Source organism: Hordeum vulgare, chromosome 4H (assembly GCF_904849725.1).
Source record: "Hordeum vulgare subsp. vulgare chromosome 4H, MorexV3_pseudomolecules_assembly, whole genome shotgun sequence".
Taxonomy (NCBI): domain Eukaryota; kingdom Viridiplantae; phylum Streptophyta; class Magnoliopsida; order Poales; family Poaceae; genus Hordeum; species Hordeum vulgare.
Genome location: NC_058521.1, coordinates 22,975,676 through 22,995,108, shown reverse-complemented (window position 1 = coordinate 22,995,108; position 19,433 = coordinate 22,975,676). Strand labels below are relative to the sequence as shown.

The window sequence follows — 19,433 nt, the reverse complement described above, 5'->3', positions numbered from 1 at the left end:
AGGTTTCTGCAACACATGTACTGTTTCAGAAAAAGGTTTGGTCGTGAAGTTTTTTTCAGCAATTGGCTAGTTTCAAAAGATTTCCGCAACACAGTATTTTTTTTAAAAGAAAAAAGGGTTCAACAATGAATATATTTTTCTTCTGCAATAAGGGTCTTGTTTCAGAAACATAACTCAGCTTGAAGAAAGTGTCGGAGGAGTGCTCGGTGTGAGAACGTGCAAGGTAAAGTTTTTGGGAACATGACCTTCGTTGGAAAAAAATCTTCCGCAACAGTACATATGTTCCAAAAAGACGAACAATTTTTTTCTACAACCTCACATATGTTGTAAAAGTTTTTTGCAACATGACATTTGTTGCAAAGATTTTTACGGCACGACCTCTGATGCAAAGATTTTTACGGGACAACGAGCTCGTTTCTGCAACTGGACCATTGCTTCAGGAATTAATTGGTCAGAGGGGGCGATCAAATCGCATGCCAGCAAATAAATCGAACGGCTGATTTTTACGGAGCGACCTCTGATGCAAAGATTTTTGCAGGGCAATGAGCTCGTTTCTGCAACTGGACCGTTGCTTCAGGAATTAATTGGTCAGAAGAGGCAATCAAACCGTATGCCAGCAAATAAATCGAACGGCTGTGAGCATGTACATCGAACGGCTATTTCGGTGATCGATGTTTAGTACGGATCCATGAGTAGACGCCTAGCAGCTCCCTTAGAAAAATATGTAGAATCTGAATATGCATATTAAATATATTTTTAAATATTGATATCTTCTAAACCGTAACTCCAACTTTAACATGTTATATATGGATTTTGATTAGAAAAATATGTAGAATCTGAATATGATGTTATTTTACCTATTAATCATTTTAAAAATATTATCTAGGATGCAATCTTAATTAATAATGCATTACCCGTCTTTCTTTCATACCGGTACTGATTTGGATTTTGGATGAACATCTCAGCAAAACCAGGATTAGAGACGAAATTGAAGATCACTTGACAATTTCTTTCTACGTATTAAATCTACATGCAAGCCGTATTTAAATAGAAGACCTGTGAAATCTTAAACTGCGTTTTTGTAGACTAAGATCGTCTTTGTTTGGGTCGTAGCTACAAATACTTAAATTACAGACCACTTTTTGTAAAATAAAAATGTGTGGTATTTTTTTTCCCGTTGCAACGCACGGGCCCTTTTTTTTAGTAACTCTCTATGCGCATCGACCACTTACCTCGCTGTCAGATCCGAGGTTGATTCAACGCACGCCTAGAAGCGAGAGAATGGATCGCCCCTGGTTGACGATTGATACTCATATCCCGTACGTGCATGCCGCCGCCTAGACTCGGAGCAGGCCTGAATCGGAGGAGTGCCGTATTGCCCGAGATAAGCACGTACGTTGCTGCATACCCATGCGTGAGGCTGACTCTCCAAATATCGATCGAAGCAGCGTTGGTTGGTGATCTTCGCCTCTCGCCCAAGTCCCCAAGCCCTAAGTCGTACACGCACCCCGCACGCGGATGTATGACTACCTCTACTATATATAGACATGACCTTACGAGGCATGGCTGAAAGAACAAAGAGGCAGCAGTGTCGCGGGCCAATGAGGTGGCGCAAACAGACCTTTGCTTTGCTGGCTGGTGGAGAGAAGAAGGAGGTTGCGGATCGGTGAGGTGGCGCAAGCCAATGCGGTGGCGTTTTATGACATGACGATGGTAGCATGTTTCCAACAACTAAAACTAAAAGAAACATCAATCTTTTTTTATATACAAATCGCCAACCTTTCACAAAATATTAACTAAGGCAGTGCAAATTTGAATCAGTTTGAGTTGCTCTTTTTGGACAATGCATAAGACGATGCAAATTTAAATCAGTTTGAGTTGCTCTTTTTGGACAACGCAAATTTAAATTAGTTTGAGTTGCTCTTTTTGGATTCAAACAAATTCGACCTGCACAAGTCTAGTTACCTAGCTTTGAAGAGGACTAAAAAAAAGAGGGCCACGGGATTATGCTCGACCCTCTCATGTCATCTACTCATCTTTCTAATGCTAAGCCTTATTTGATGCTGATGTTCATGTTCATCAGAATTTACTTCTCGTAAACTCTAACAAGAACAGAAAAAACAAGAATATTTTTTGTCCCAAAACTTTTAACTGATTGTTTTGGTTGACACAAAAGGCTAACATTGCTACTGTACTGTACAACATGCCAGCAACTCACAAAGGACCAAAACATTTGACCTGGATTTCCCAGCTCAAATGTAGACAACAAAACAGAGTGTTCAAAGACAAGAACACAGCACTAGAAAAATACTTGATTTGCAACAGCAAGGTACAGAACCAAACTACTCAACATTGCATCTTACACACAAGTTGTCATTTCCAAAATAGTGATATACTAACAAAACAGAAGAGTTCAAAGTTATAGGATCCTCTCTCATGGTCCACAACACGACACTCAACTCGACCACACTCGGCTTCTCGTCCAGATTGTGTATCCGCTTCTATGATCACCTCTCAAACAGAAGACCAATTCGCATGTTTGCAGAAGCATTGCCGGGTTCGAAAGGGTCTGCAACAACTAGATGAATTTTCGCCTTCGTTTCTTCAGGGCTCTTTTTTTGTACTGCCTGGCCATCATGAACATGGTTGGGTCACTTGCTGCACAAAAAAAAACAGCATAACTATTAGAAAGGCCTTGGAACATGAGTAGCTAAGGAGAAACTACGACCTGCAATGAAATACCAAGTTATTTTGAGCCAAGAAATTTTAAACTCAACACAATCGCTACAGGATACTGTAGTAATCAAATAACCAATGGAGCGAGTTATCAACTACTCCCTCCATAAAGAAATATACTTCCTCCGTCTCAAAACAACGGTCTTAAGACACTTATTTTAGGTCAACTAGGATAGTTCTATACGGAATGTAACCACATAAAAATCATCAACTAGGAGAGGTGGAAGCCAATTACATCGAAATCAACAGCTAAGAGAGGTAAAATGAGAGGAAACTACAGGGCAAAAGCACACAATATGGGTCTAGCACCGCAGAATCATCCTCACTAACAGAGGCACACAAAAGGTGGGTAAAAGAATCAAATACCTTCTAGCGTAAGTGGACACTAGCAACTAGAAACAAGCAAGCAAGTTACATATCCAGTTGTTACAGAGGCTAACCATCCACAAACCCAAGGCATGATCGTTAACAGAGACCATATCGCTAAGTGTCAACATGTCGACAGAAAGAACTTGGCACCGAAGGTCGACAGTAACAACAGACCATAAGCACTACTACATCATATGAACAATACAAAATCAATAAGATTTCACTTGTCAAAGCATCACTCGTAAGAAAATAACCCCCTGTCAAGCTCACTAGTACATGTCCCTGACTTTATATTTGACATCTGATAGTTAACATAAAGCAATCAACATTGTTAGAAAAACGAATACAAACAAGGCAACGCAATAGTGTTGATCGTGATAGACACATCCTTACCGCTTCACTTATTGAAACTTAAAGTTCATAACACTCAAATATGTCTGTGCTTTATCTATAAAGCAGGGTGAAAGCATTTTTCGGTAACACTCAAATATGTTTGGTCATTGACAAATAACCGAGCAGGTACCCATGAAACTCTAGATTGCTGGTCCTGGTAGAAGGTGACATTCTAAACCATTGAAATGGCAGGGAGAACTAATTGAGGTGAAGCTACTACTATGTGCAAGTATTGCTTTCAGTTAGCATTTGCTGGATTCATGCAAATTGCAAACATTTTCCTTTGAGAAGTAAATAAACTAAGCAATCAACATGACACGGAATTACATTTTACTTTTGCATGAGAAGCAAATAAATCAATCAAACGACATCACATGTTGTAACTATGCACACCTACACATTTCTCAACCTCTTAAAATTTAACAACATGAAAAAGAACATTGTACTACACTTCACAGCAACCAAAAGATTGCTTTTCACACAAGCACTTGACAGGAAGAGGGAGGGAGCAGAGGAAGGCATACCTCAGCTAGGACCTCATCTACGACCTGCAGCTCGTCAGGAAGGGGTCAAAGATGCTGCTGCTGCTGCAAGCTTCTGGGGTCCTCTATGGGAGGCCGAGGCGCTATATTGAAAGCCAGTAAGAGGACGCAGTTCGAGCCCATGACGCACATCATGGGTACATACAAGAAATTGAGATACATCAGTTTTATTAAGCCAACATCACGACAAACAAAAAGTTGAGAGCTTAAGGTAATTAAGGTGTATCTAAAGAAACTAAAAACAAAGCATGGATTCCAGTGGTGAAGCACTAAAAAACAGTAAAGATAGGACAAATCAAAAACCATGTTGAAATCAATGTGAAGTCGCAGTCCAGTACACAAGCTGGTTTGTTTCCGATCATATATATGGATCAATATAGCAACTCAAACCAAAATAAAATCACGGCTTAATGGAAGACTATAAGCAAGAAACTAGAGTCCACCATCAGAGAATCAACCACGTCTCGACGGCAAGTCTCACATCAAACAGAGGATGACTAGAGAGACGAGGGACTCACCTATGTAGTGGATGACTAGAGGTTGACGGTGGCGTGTCCATCTTACAATACGCGGATGACACTATCCTATTTTTGGAGCATGACATAGCAAAAGCGAGGAATATGAAGCTTATACTCTGTCTATTTGAACAATTATCGGAATTAAAAATTAATTTCCATAAAAGTGAGTTGTTTTGCTTTGGGAAAGCAAAAGAGGAACAAAACACTTATAAGCAATTGTTCGCATGTGAGATGGGCAACTTACCTTTTAACTATCTTGGCATTCCTATTCACCATCGGAAGCTGTCCAATAGTGAGTGGAAATGTATTGAGAATCGCTTTGAGAAAAAGCTAAGTTGCTGGAAAGGTAAACTGCTATCATATGGAGGTAGATTAATTTTAATAAACTCGGTTCTCACAAGTATGTCCATGTTTTTGCTGTCTTTCTTCGAGGTACCGGTAGGGGTACGAAGAAGATTAGACTTCTACCGGTCGAGATTTTTCTGGCAGGCAGATGGAGACAAGAAGAAATACAGGTTAGCTAGATGGGATATTATCTGTAGACCCAAAGACCAAGGTGGTCTGGGCATTGAGAATCTAGAGGTGAAGAATAGGTGTCTGCTGAGTAAGTGGTTGTTCAGACTGTCAGTGGAGACAGATGGAATCTAGACACAAATTTTACGAAATAAATACCTACATTCCAAGACCCTTGCTCAGGTAAACGTCAGACCAAATGACTCACCTTTCTGGAAGGGATTGATGAAAGTAAGATCAGCCTTCTTTTATTGAACAAAATTCATCATTGGAAATGGGGAGGATACTAGATTCTGGGAGGATTCGTGGCTGGGAGAGAGGCCCCTAGCCACTCAATATCCAGCCCTCTATAATATTGTGCAACGCAAGGATGCGTATGTTGCCACAATTTTCCAATCTAACCCTCTAAATATACAATTCCGAAGGGCATTGATAGGACATAGATGGGCAGATTGGCTTCACTTAGTTAGAAGACTCATGGACATATAGTTTTCTGACGAACCTGATAGGGTGCGTTGGAAGCTAACAAATAGTGGAGTATTCACAGTTAAGTCTATGTATCTTGATCTTATTGATACAAGTGTCATCCCAAAATCTAGATATATTTGGAAAGTAAAGGTTCCCTTAAAGATTAAGGTCTTCATGTGGTTTGTACACAAGAAGGTGATTCTAACAAAGGACAACCTGGCTAAACGAAATTGGGAGGGTAGCACCACCTGTAGTTTCTGTGACAATGAGGAAAATATTTCACACCTCTTTCTCCAATGCCCTCTTGCGAAAGTTCTTTGGCAGACTGTTCGAATAGCCTTTAATATTGCATCTCCGGACAACATTGACACGTTATTTGGGACGTGGCTAGATGGAGTTCCTTTCATTATTGCTAGACATATCCGCATTGGAGTTTGTGCACTTTTCTGGGCTATTTGGAACTGTAGAAATGATGTGGTGTTTGACAGACATACAAATATACATTTTTTGCAGGTACTACACAGAGCGGCTGCATCGATCCGTACTTGGTCATCACTCACTCCTGTGAAAACCAGGGAGCCTTTGGCTACTGGGTCTACCCGATGGGAGACGGTAGCGCGGGATATCTTCAACCGGTTTGGATGACAGTCCACTAATAGGATAGATGAGTAGACATCTAGGCCTATTTTGCCGGTTGTGGCATTTTTTATTTTTTTTCCAATATTTTGTTTCTTTCTTCAAGACTTTGTGTTGCCGCACTATCGTCACTTTTTTAATAAAGGGACCGTATGCATCGTTCGTTCTGATGCACAGGCTGGAGGTAATCCACTTTTGGTAGCCAAGAAGGCAGTTGTTTGAGTCGACACCTTACAGGGCAACAAACTGTCCGTATTGTTGGCACTGGAAGCAAGGCAACACACCAGGTCGCACCAACGAGTGCCGCAGGTCTGAGTTTGTAATCAAGCCACTAAAAAGAATTGCAAGGGAGTAGCTAGTCATATTACAAATATCAAGTCATGGTGGTTATCTTAAAAGTAAAAAAATACTTTCTGTTGATAGTGAATTGACTAACTAGAACAATATCTAATTCTACTCAAATAGAAATATTACACATCTCTAGAGAGCACCACAAAATCGAAACTCCTACCGAACTGAAACTGAAACATCTCTACAGAGCACTGCAAAACTGCAACAAGAAGATTTAGTTTTACTCACATTATTTATATTTTTGAAGAATAGAAATCATATCACATTAAAAGACACTGCAAAACTGAAACTCCTACCAAGACCATATATGTAAAAGAGAATTGAATTGAATCTCACATCAACTCCTACAAAGACCAAGAAGCAAAATATCAACCAAATGATGTTAACCTACATATTTCTCAACCTCTAAAATTTAACAGCAGGAAAAATAACACAATGTACTACACTTCACAACAAACAGAGATTGGTTCTGAGAAGGTCGAGCTTGACGTCTAGCTTCGTCATCAACGCCGACCACCGGCGTCGGATTTCTCCTCCCTCTTGCTGGCGATGTTCTTAGCATCGATGATACATTGCTCGATCGAAGATTGCAGCCGTTTTTATCAGTAATATTGTATGATAATATTCGAGATGTACTAGTGATAATATCAGTTATGTTTCGGTTTGTCGTTGCTCCTTATATGACTTTCATGAGTTGTTAAATGAGTAAGGATGATGATAAGTTATATGTCATTTATTTTATGTATGGAACGGGTTGACTTTAGGTGTCGTGGGGTTGCTTCTCCTTCTTTTCCTTGTGTGCTAGATAGAGGAAGAATCCCGACTGTTGTTCGTGGGGTCGCTTCTCCTTCTTTTCCTTGTGCTAGATATTTGTAATGCACTCGGGAAAGAAGGAGCAGAGACCATCACCGATGGTCGAAATATCAGAGGGAGTGTCCACCATATACGTGAGATGAGAGTTTAGGAAGGAAATTAAAGACTCGACAGACCTAAAGTCAACCCGTTGCATATTGAGTAATAGTGATCTGTGTTGATCAGTTTTAGGAAGGAAGTGTGTGACAACCAAAGGAAATTTGTTATGTGCGAATACTGCCAAGATGAGCGCGGCCTGTGCGACACGCCTCACCTAGTTGATGATAGGCGCTTCAACATCATGCTGGATGAGGACTTCGAAATGGATACAGTAAGTCACAACGATAAGTCTTTTTTCGTAATTAAGCATGACTTATTTTGCTTCGACTTATAATTTTTATTTTTTACTATTCTACTAGCATATACCCTACCATGCAAGAATTTATGTCTTGGATAAGATTAGTTTCAGTACTGAAAAAACTATGGAGGTAAAGAGAGTTCACTTGAGGACCGAGCATGGTTATGCTTTTGCCGTAAAGTTGTACAATGCAGACACCTACTCTTATTTTGAATGCACAAATTGGCAAGCACTATGCAAGGCTTATGCATTTGAGCATAATATGCTTATCACCTTTGATATTCGTCCGAAAGATGAAATTGAAGGTAATATCGACATCTTGGTCGATGTGCAGACGCCTCCAGTTCTACCATTATGTGAGTTTCTCAACCATATTTAGTAAGTAATTTATATTGTTTATTTAAAAATAGTTGACAACTTATTTTCATTGACAGCTTATTTTTGTTCTTCAAAAAATGTACGGAAGATGGTAGACATAACCTATTACTACAATGATGAAGCGGAATTAACTTGTAAGGAGAAACATCATCTTGTCGCATTTATCAATGATCTTGAGAATTGCAATACCTATCAGCAAACTCCCCCACATTATGGTCATTACGTGCCACTAGTGCACGTGGTGAACTACGGTAACATGCATGGAGATTGCATGGTAAGATTTTCTACTATTACGACATCCGTGCATCTTTTGCATAAATTCTTGTAAAACTAAACTACATTGCTAGCTACAAAGTTAATACTATGTTTTTCAACAGAAAATCCCGCAAGATTGTGTGCCTCATCTCATGTTTCCAAGAGGTCACGTTGATGTTATGAGCATACGACCAGCACGGCCAGGTCAGCCTAGGTATCTGCATCACTCCTGTCCATACCGGTTTTCTAAAGCCGATGAAATGACAATCAAAGATTGGAACAAATGTTTGGTCAATCGTAGAGAGCTACTTGGAAGCAACATTGTGCGTAGGCCAAGAATGGGAGACAAGATGATCTCCATTCTCCATAATGGAGAGTCAGGGCCTATCTTGTTTTATGATATTCTACCTAAGAGAGGGTAGAGTAGGTCCTATGAGAGAGGAGTAGGTCCTAGGTACAATGTGTTATATATTATGTGCTACAATGTGTTATAGTTGATGATGATGAGGAGGAGTTGTTATTATGACTAGTGACCAACTTTTGTTATATATATGATGTCTCATTAACGAGAACGATGATTAAATAGTGTTGGTGGTAATGACTTATGATGATTATTAGCTATAGTGATGTAAGAGTTTTTATATTAATATGATGATGATGTTGATCATGATTATCATGATGATTTGTTATTATGATCATGATTGGTTATTATATCATTGGGGGAAGAAAAGCGGATTAGATTCATGTGTGGATGTATCTTCGACGTTGGGTTCATTAGCCCAGATGTTGTAAATGAACGGTCGGTACGCCACAATACATAAGAGACCGAGGATAAGTTGCTAAAGTCATTACTTCTACATCACGGAGAAAGAGAGGACACTTCTCTCTATTAGCTAGCTAACACAATATGAAACCCATCAATTAACCCTCCAAAACTCCCAACACACCCCCATTCAAAAAAACCCACCTCCTGGTCCCGATTCGTATTACCAACCGGGACTATAGGCCCTCCTGCCTGAGCTCCCCGCAGAGGCCACGTGGAGGCCCTTCTGTCCCGGTTGGTAAAGGAATCGGGACTAAAGGTTTTGGGCTTTAGTCCCGGTTCAAGAACCGGGGCTAATGGACCTCTGAAACCAGGACAAATGGGTCATTTTCTACTAGTGGGTATCACCAACCGGGACTAGCGGTTCCATTTAAACCGGGACTAATTCTGGTCGTGCCCTCCGTCCGCTCCTAGCCGTTGGAACCTGGACTAATTGTCACAATAGTACCGGGCCCAAACCCGACTGAAAGTAAAGCTCCATACCAAAGGTCTGTTTCTACTAGTGGAAGAGTGAAATAATTATTTTGCTGGGCTGCAATGAAGTCTTTTGTCTAGTCGGTCGTACAACGTTGTTCAACTTGTCAACAAGCGAAGCCTCAACGTGTTCCCTACCCAGGACTACTACAACCTCTTCCAATACCTAATTTTCCTTGGGAAATGGTGACAATGGACTTGATTGAAGGGCTTCCCACTTGTTGTTATAACTGTATTCTGGTGGTAATTGACAAGTTCTTCAGGTTTGGTATTTTGATCCCTCTTCATCACCCCTTTACTGCTGTTACGGTTGTTGAAGCCTTCCTGGACAACGTGTACAAATTGCATGGGAAGCCAGTGTCCGATCGTGATCGTATATTCACCAGCTCTTTTTTCGAATAAGTTTCTATTTTGAACAAGTCACGAGCTCTTTTTGGAAGGAGTTGTTCCAGCGTGTCCAAGGCACTGAATTGCGTATGAGTTCTGCCACACATCCTCAGACCGATGGCCAAACTGAATGTGCCAACCAACAGATGGAGTGTAATCTTCGTTGCTTTGTCAGTAATCATCCGATAAAATGGTCCAAATGGTCGCCCCTGTGTGAATATTGGTACAACACCAATTGGCGCTCGGCCACAGACGCATCCCCTTTTGAGATCGTTTACGGTTACCCCCTCAACACTTTGGTCCAAGTGCATGTACTGAAAGATTAAATGGAAATAAGACAGCCTCAACAGGTTGAACTCGCGACCAATTACTGGAATGCTAGAGAGTAACAATTCCACGAGTCATACTATTTTGCAGAATATTGATAATAGGTCTTCATGTAATATAAACTAGACGCATGGATTGCTTAAATGGGTTGCAAATAGTGTCGCCCATTTTGCACCCACTAGTTTTTTTTACGATATTTGTAAAACGTATGGCATAAAAATAATGTTTAATTTTTTGTGGATATAAATAGTACACATAAAGACGATGATTAGTAAATAAAACACTTAAATGTACACCCAAGTATTTTATAAAAATGTTAGTAAATACAGACATTTAAAATATATTTTCAATAAAAATGTGTAAATATTTAAATACAAAAAAATACACTTGCAGCTTATATGTAAAATATACAAATTGATAATACAAACATGTACTAAATATTCACATGTGTATAATTTTAATTATGATTCATATTCAAAAATGTTACCTAATTTATATATTATCCATCACTGATACTCATATGAACATTTCAAAATTTAAATGACGTATGTTTTAATTATACAAATCTTGAACTATATTGTGCCTATAATTATTGAAAGTTTTACAATTATGGAAACATTTTTATTTGTATGTATATAATTGTATTATATAAACATTTTTATTTTCAATTTTAAATTACGAATATTTATATTTCAGTAATTATAAATACATTTTTATTATTTATAAATATTATTTCAAATGATGAATGAAGGCGCTCTTTTTTTAGGGGTTCTTTTTTTTTTGTTTTTCTTTCAGGCAATCTTTTCAACTAAATTATGTTTAGTTATCCACTGAACACATGAATGCGTTACAAGTGGAGTGGCTAGGACTGTCTATATGCTAGCGAGAGATCGCTGATTCGGCGCGGAGCACTCTTTTCATTCTTAACAATTTATAAAAAAAATGAGATTCAGCCGCAGCAAATAACGTCAGGAGCTTTTTGTGATAAATAAATAAAATCAAGATGGTTTTCGTAAAAAAACTGGCCACACACCGCCTCATCGAGTCATCGAGTCACCGACAGTGGCCCCATGCCATGCTGGCATGCCTAGTCAACGGTTCGGGTGTACACAATTAAGATTTGCATTGTATTTGCACGCTCAAACCAAGTTATTGCACCAATTCGATATATACAGCAAGTTTTGACATCGAAGTCGTCGTTTGTGCGAAAGTTCTAACACGACCAGTATAATTGACTCTTCTAGAAATGACCAAGCTATTCGGACGAGCGTACAGGAAGATACTGAGCGTGAATCAGATGGTTCAAACTTACAGTCAAAACGTTGGAAACAAAAATAGACTCCAGAGTCCAGACGTTGGAAAAAGAAAACTAGACTCTAGAGTCCACACGTTTTTCTTTTGAGGATCCAGACTGGAAACGTTGAAATGTTTGGCGAAACGTTGAAAGGTTCTGAATAGATTTGTGGTGTTGTCTATGACAAGGAAATGCTTCTCCAGCCACATGATATATGTGGTAAGCAACCTAAATTATTCAAAACAAAGGAAATGCTCCTGCAGTCTGCATGCACTTTCTTCATGTCCCTCTGACGTATGTAGGCTTCGTATCCATGTTTATGTCTTCTTTTAGTACAATAAAAACACACGCGTTTACACACACACACACACGTATATATTCATTTTTATAAACGCATACACGCACACCCTATCAAGACCGGGCCGGCAAAATACACAAACAATAAAATGTGGTTTACTTTCTTAGAGAAATAAAACTATAATCAATTTATCTACAACCCCTTTACCATATTGAATTAAATCCGCTATTTTTTTTTCTCTTTTCTTATGTTTCTAGTAACCAGATTCGCATTCTCTAGGTAGATTTTAGTGGACACAACTTAGATTTTGAAACACAAGTCGTCTATACCAATTAATAGAAAACTATCCAGATGATGATTTTTTAAAGGAATATACACATCAAAAATTAACAACAAACTATTTGTAAAACTGAGATGCAGAATTCATGTACGTACCTGAAACTTGCCTGGCAGAATTGTTCCTGGACGAGGCAAGATGGGCTAATAGAGTGTTGAGTAGCCTGGGCCGTCGGTCCTCTCCTGCGTCGTCAGCGTATAGCTGCGGACTGGCTGTTGCGCAATTAGGGTTAGTATAGTAGATCGAGGGTCGTGCTCTAGATCGTGAAGACGATCGGTATTATCTCAGCCATCGATAAACGATCAAATTACTTCAGAGCGAGGTGCGACGCTATCCAGACCACTGAAAAATAACGCGCTATACCGTCGTCAATAGCACGCTATAGCGTATACAAAATTGACACGCTAAATTGATCAGTGTATAATGTCTTACTAATAGCATGCTATAGCCTGCTATAACACGTTAATAGCATATTTTTAGGGACAACACTATTTTGTGTAGCGCGCTATTTTTTTTATTGATCCAGACCTTTCGGCCTGTTGGCTTAACTAGGCTTATAATTTTTTGGAGGAGACTGAAATTTATGGGTCCTGTGCGGGCCGCACAGTCTGTACAACTATAGGTCTAGCCTTGCACCCTACCCTATGAGAACCTTCAAAAGACTGAACCGACATATCATCTTGAAATTTACGAAGTCATCGTAGGCACCTCGTCGTCAACGAAAACGTATCCTACCATTAAATGCGCATCACCGTAAATCCTAAAATAAATTTAAAAATAAATGCGAACACACCAAGATTTAAACCCTTATGGACTAAGGATATCACAATCCCTTTTACCATATTGAATTAAATCATCTATTTATCTACAACCCCTTTACCAAGGTCGTCGACGGGAACGTCTCTTATCACTGAATGTGCATCGTCGTAAATCCTGAAATAAATTCAAAAATAATCATGAAGACGATCGGCAATATCTCAACCATCGATAAACCATCAAATTACTTGAGAGCGAGGTGTGACGATATCCAGACCTTTCGGCATGTCGGCTTAACTAGGCCTATAATTTTTTGAGGGAGACTGAAATTTATGGATTCTGTGTGGACCGCATAATCTGCACAACTATAGGTCCGGCCCTGCACTATCCTATGAACACCTTTAAAAGATTGAACCAGTATATTATCTTGAAATTTACGAAGTCATCGTAGGCACCTCGTCGTCGACGGGAACGTCTCCTATCACTGAATGCACATCGTTGTAAATCCTAAAATAAATCCAAAAATAAATGCAAACATCAAAATTTAAACCCTGATAGGCTGAGGATATCCCGATCGCTCTAACCACGCAACTGGCAGGTTGGTTCGCTATATCCCTATCTAGTCGCATCGTTTGAATGAGTGTTCAACTGCAGTGCAATGACGATGTAGTTACACTATTACATATTCCTACGCGTCGTGCCAGCTAGCTAGCTTAGCGTGGATCAATGGCAACTGCTCCACGGCGCCTTCTCCTGCTTCTCGTCGCCGTTGTCATGTCCTCCTCCTGCGTCGGCGTCGCGGTAGCAGAGGGACAGACGTACTGGCCGGTTAAGCCTTACTGCTCGACCACGAGCAACTACAGCGCGGATAGCAGGTACCGGCTAAATCTTCTGACCCTCGTGACCGACCTCCCGGCGCGTGCCTTCGACAACAGTTTCTACTACGCCCGCACGGCCGGCGAATCGCCGGACGAGGTGTTCGGCCTCATCGCGTGCTACGCCGACCGCAGCTGGAACCAGTGCCGCGACTGCCTCTACGCCGCGGCCAACGGGATACAGCAGTCGTGCCCGTTCAGCCGGCGGATGAAGGGCGCCTACGACGCGTGCCTTCTCCGCTACTCCGACGAGTCCTTCGCATCCGTCGCCGACCTCAGCGTCGCCTTCGATACGTCGGACAAAACCAAGGTGGACTATCCGGCCAGCATGAGCGACACGAGGTGGGATCTGCTCACCCGGCTAGTGGCCGAGGCCGCGCATTCGCCGCTGCGGCTCGCTAACGGGAGCGTGCCATACGCGGCCACCTCGCAGTCGCCGACGACGACCATGCACGGTATGGTGCAGTGCACGAGGGACCTGAACGCCAGCGAGTGCAGCAGGTGCCTTACCGAATTCGTGTCAAACCTCTCGGCTATGTTCCCTAACAACACCGGTGGTATGATGAAGGGCTACAGCTGCTACGCCATATACAACATCGGCGACGGCGACTTCCTCCGTGTCACTCTTCCGCGGCCGTCCAATATCTCACCAGGTGAACAGCCACCGCCGACCAATCTCCGACCAGGAGCAGGAGGTTAGTGCTTCCTTTTCTGAATTATTTTTACTGGTTCTCTGCTCTCTCACCCCGATTGCCGAAGATATCTCATGATGGTGATGTCTTTCCATTCAGATACTCCGCCACTTGCAGCTGACCGGACTAGCAGCAGGACGCCGCTGGTGGCCGGGGTGTCTGCCGGTGTGGTCGTCGTGTTCTTCATCTCATCGAGTATCTTGGTTTGTTTCCTTTTGCGCTGTCGTAGGCGAAATCGCATGGTGAGACAAGTAGATACTTTTGACGATGATCCATTAGGAGATGAGTTCGAGAAAGGTACCGGGCCCAAACGGTTTCGCTATAGTGATCTTGCCGTCGCCACCAGCAACTTCTCCGACGAGAAGAAGCTCGGTGAAGGTGGCTTCGGCTCTGTGTACAAAGGATTCTTGAAGGAGCTTAAAACTGAGGTGGCTATAAAAAGAGTGTCCAAGACCTCCAAGCAGGGGAGGAAGGAGTACATCTCAGAGGTGAAGATCATAAGCCGGCTGAGACATCGAAACCTCGTACAGCTCCTTGGCTGGTGCCATGGCGGCGGACAGCTCTTGCTTGTCTACGATCTTATGCCCCACGGCAGCCTAGACACCCACCTTTACAGTTCAAACGCCACATTATCGTGGCCACTCAGGTGCGTATAACATACTGCCAGTATGTGTAATCATCTCCGACATCTAGCTTGTCTCTCCAAAACTAATATGCTTTAGGTTGTTTTGTTTTGTGTTGTTTTTAGGTATGAGATCGTGCTGGGGTTAGGGTCGGCACTTGTGTACCTGCATCAAGATTGGGAGCAATGTGTTCTGCACCGTGACATCAAGCCAAGCAACATCATGTTAGACGCGTCCTTCTGTGCCAAACTAGGCGATTTTGGGCTTGCGCGGCTTGTCGACCACGGCCGAGGACCATACACAACAGGTCTTGCAGGAACAATGGGCTACATGGACCCTGAGTGCGTGGTCACCGGAAGGACCAGCGCTGAGTCCGATGTCTACAGCTTCGGCGTCGTCATGCTCGAGATCGCCTGCGGCAAGCGGCCCGCGGTTTCTCGTGGACGAGAGGATGTTATCCATCTAGTGCAATGGGTCTGGGATTCATGGGAAAGCGGAAGGATCCTTGACGCGGCCGATGCGCAGCTCAACCTGGAGTTCGACCGTCGGGAGATGCAGTGCGTGATGGTGGTCGGGCTCTGGTGCGCGCACCCTGACCGGAGCCTGAGGCCGTCCATCAAGCAAGCGGTCAGCGTGCTACGATTTGAGGCGCCTCTGCCAAGCCTTCCGGCGAAGATGCCCGTCGCGACATTCACGACCGTCATTGATTCTTCATTAGTTTCTGCATCTCAGCTTTCAGCCGGGAGATAACAGATTATGCATCATTGTTTGGAAAGAATAAAACGTGCACGCCTGCCCACTAAATCTCGCGCGCGACCATGCGATGCTAAATCAAATGCATGCTGAAGTAAGAGTTGTGCACTTGTTTTTTAAATGGATGTAAAAGATTTGCCACATCCGATTAATCAAGCAAAGAGAATTACTCAGTTAATTAACAAAAAATCAGGTGAAAACCCACACAACAAGGAGCACACACATGATACTCTACACACGCTGCTCGAAAGAGCACTTCGCCGAGATAGCACACAAACGTCATTGTCACTTCTCACCACCCAGGCGTCGTCGTCATTCCTATTCTCTTAGCAAGCGACTGTGACTTTGTCGTAAACGATGGTCAACCCAATCCGCACCGAAGAGGTCATGCGGGGTCATACGAAGACCCGCACCAAAACTCAACCACTCGCAATGAGGGCAACACGGCTCATGATTTGATGGAGAGCTCCAAAGGAAAACTATGCAAGGTTGGCGCTACAAAAGATCACCGAACACACATGTCACACGTCATATTTTCCAACGGGTCAATAGCTCTTGTGGGACACCTTTGAGGCAAATTGGATGGAGTGCAACGTAGTTGACGCAAATAGCTCTTGTGCAACATCTTTACAGCTAACTATAGCTCCAATGTGACATGGCTTGTTTAACCATGAAATGCAAAACACAAGGGGTTAGCGGTTTGAGTTATGACACCCGGGACCCATCAGTTATCCACATCAATGTGGGACCCACCACTTACTCACGTGCGTGCGGGACCCACTACTTATCCATAAGCATGCACATGCTCAGCAGCGTGCCCCGACCCGAGCCAGCCACGAGCCCGAGCCAGCCCACCCCCCCATTGCTTGCCCTTCCACTTTCCTTTCCCCCACCTTGTTATTCCTCTTCTCCGGCAACGAAGCGCGCCGCCGGCGAGTTCACCGTCGACGAGTGATGTCTAGCTCGACTTCGGCCTCCCGTCAATCATGGCCGCAGTACGGTCCAGTGTCCACTAGTGGGGACAGGGCCTATAGCCCCGACCCGTAAGGGGCTTTAGTCCCGGTTCACCAACCGGGACTAAAGGGGCGGGACTAAAGGCCTAACCTTTTCGTCCCGGCCCTCTTACACGCCGGGACTAAAGGTGCTCCACGTGGGCGCCTCATAGCGCCCCAGGGGAAGGCCCTTTAGTCTCGGCTCGTTACACGGACCGGGACTCTAGATTTTCAGATTTTGCTGGTTTTTGGCTTTTTTTTGAATGAAATTATTTTTGGGTTTTAGGGTTTTAGGGTTTAGGTGTTCGGGAGATTAACGTGATGCCTCGTTTTGTGTTTGGGAATTAGTTTTCATATAATTTAAAATAGAAATAATTATGCATATATATATATATAAGATTAACTCATCTTACAAGCGATCATATACAATTATATGGAGATCTGAATTATCGGGACTAGAGCCCGTCTATTCGATTACATGGACGAACATCAGTAATGGCCCTTAGCTACACTAAATCGTCCTTTGTCTTCTATAGCTTCCGTCCTCAGAAATCCCGCAAGCTCCTCTGCAACAGCAATCGCGCGTTGCTCTGGTAGGACCTTCGTCCTCATGGTCTCGTGCTATATAAGAAGAGGAGATGAATATGAATATCAATCATGATAACAAAGAATGACGGGTAAAAATAGAGGTGTGAATGTTCATTTCTTACGTCGAATCTTTGCTCCTTGAACTCAGAGGTAAACGTGCGAATGGTCTCGCAAACATAGTATCCGCATAGATGCGTTCCCCGTTGCTGCTGGTCGCACTTTACGAGAATGGAATATATATAATCAAAATAATAATCTAGCATCATAAATGTATTGAAAATTAATAGAAGTATATCATACTACTACTTACCTGAGCCGCTCTAAAGGTCAGCTTCTCAGGAAAGTTACCGGGAGTCACGCACTTGAACCGATTCCAAACCCTGCCCGACAAGGATAATGATTTGCTAAGTTTTTCATTAATTGATATATCAGAAAATCATCGAAAGAGACCGATAGAGCGCAAGAATGATTAAAATTACACTTGGAGCATGTCTTGCAGGCTTTGGAACTGTTCCAAGGGTCTCGATAATGGGTCGAAGGCATCAACTATTCCCTTATCAATTTGAATGTCCAACAGAATCCAATGGAAGCTGCACATGTATATATATATATATGTGTGTGTGTGTGAGTAACTTATCAATTACACTTATAAGTGAATGGACACAACAGAGTAAAGACCCTCACCTGAAGTTGTATGGAAACAGTATGTGGTCACAAAAATTTTGATCTCTTAGAAACCTTAGAAGGTTTTCCTCCGTCTCCTTGGGATAATTAGTTAGCGTCGCTATATGTATTTTATCTGGATCAATAAACCCAATATTTATGGTGCACTTAATTTTACACTCCAGAATCTTCATTCTGCATAATAGAGTACAAGTTATATATAGACAATGAATTGAAATAACTAAACAAGTTATATGTAGACAACGAATTGAAAAACTTACAGACAATAGCAACTCATAAGCGTTTTGTCGAGGGCGTCGCCATTGTACATCTGGAATAGTTCATCAAAGTCGATATGGATTTCTTCGGAGCGGCCGTAGTACTCCTGTGGGACACTCAGCACGATCTTCGTTCTCCCATTCTTTGATTCACTTAAGTACCATTTATGCAAGTAACGCATATTTGTTGGGAGATCATCTTTGCTGACCAAAGGCTCTTCCATGACAAACTGTGGCTTAGGGGCTACCACAACCTTGGGTATCCTGTCGTCTTGGGAATTAGCCAGCAAATTTTCAACCGAGATACCACATTCATCCGCCAACTCCTTTGCGTTTTCAAAAGCTTGCTCCTGCACCGGAGGGGGAACATTCTCAGTTAACACCTTGAGGGGTGGGATCGACTGTTTGGCCTATTGTCCAAGCTGAGGAACGTTTGATTTTTTCTTGCTTGTAGTTGAACTTGATTTGCTCCCACTTGCACTTGCATGTGACTTGCTCTTTTTCACTTCCTTCTGCAATGTGCGTGTATAGTCATCAGGCTTATAGTGTAAGTCATACTGTGATGGAGTGGTTATGAAGTCTTTTGCCCATGCTATGTTCTTCTCGGTGTATTTCGGGCGGGGCTCGGGTTCCTTCCTTTTCATCTGCGCCTCATGTTGTTCCTTTGCTATCCTGGCATTTTCCTCGGGGGTACGATCATAAGGTCTGATAGGAAGATTAGCATGAGGTACCTTTGGGAGGGGCGACAGTTTGCGCTTTGGGGAGCTCCGTCGCTTAGAAATCATCGACGAAGCGTTCTTGCTGGCACGCTTCCGCTTAGTATCATGTGCGGGCGGCGGCGAAGACGGACGACCCAAGTCCGGCGGCGGTGATCGAGATGGACTCGTGTTGTGCTGGCCGATAC

The 19,433-nt window shown here is 42.5% G+C and overlaps 1 protein-coding gene across 1 annotated transcript; it reads left to right on the top strand.

Moving 5' to 3' along the window:
• The first annotated feature begins 13,791 nt into the window (after nucleotides 1-13,791).
• On the top strand, nucleotides 13,792-16,005 carry LOC123451075 (L-type lectin-domain containing receptor kinase IX.1-like). Its single transcript, XM_045128088.1, has 3 exons — nucleotides 13,792-14,635; nucleotides 14,732-15,278; nucleotides 15,381-16,005. The coding sequence occupies exons 1-3, from the start codon at nucleotides 13,792-13,794 to the stop codon at nucleotides 16,003-16,005; spliced, it is 2,016 nt and encodes a 671-aa protein (XP_044984023.1).
• The last annotated feature ends 3,428 nt before the right edge of the window (nucleotides 16,006-19,433 follow it).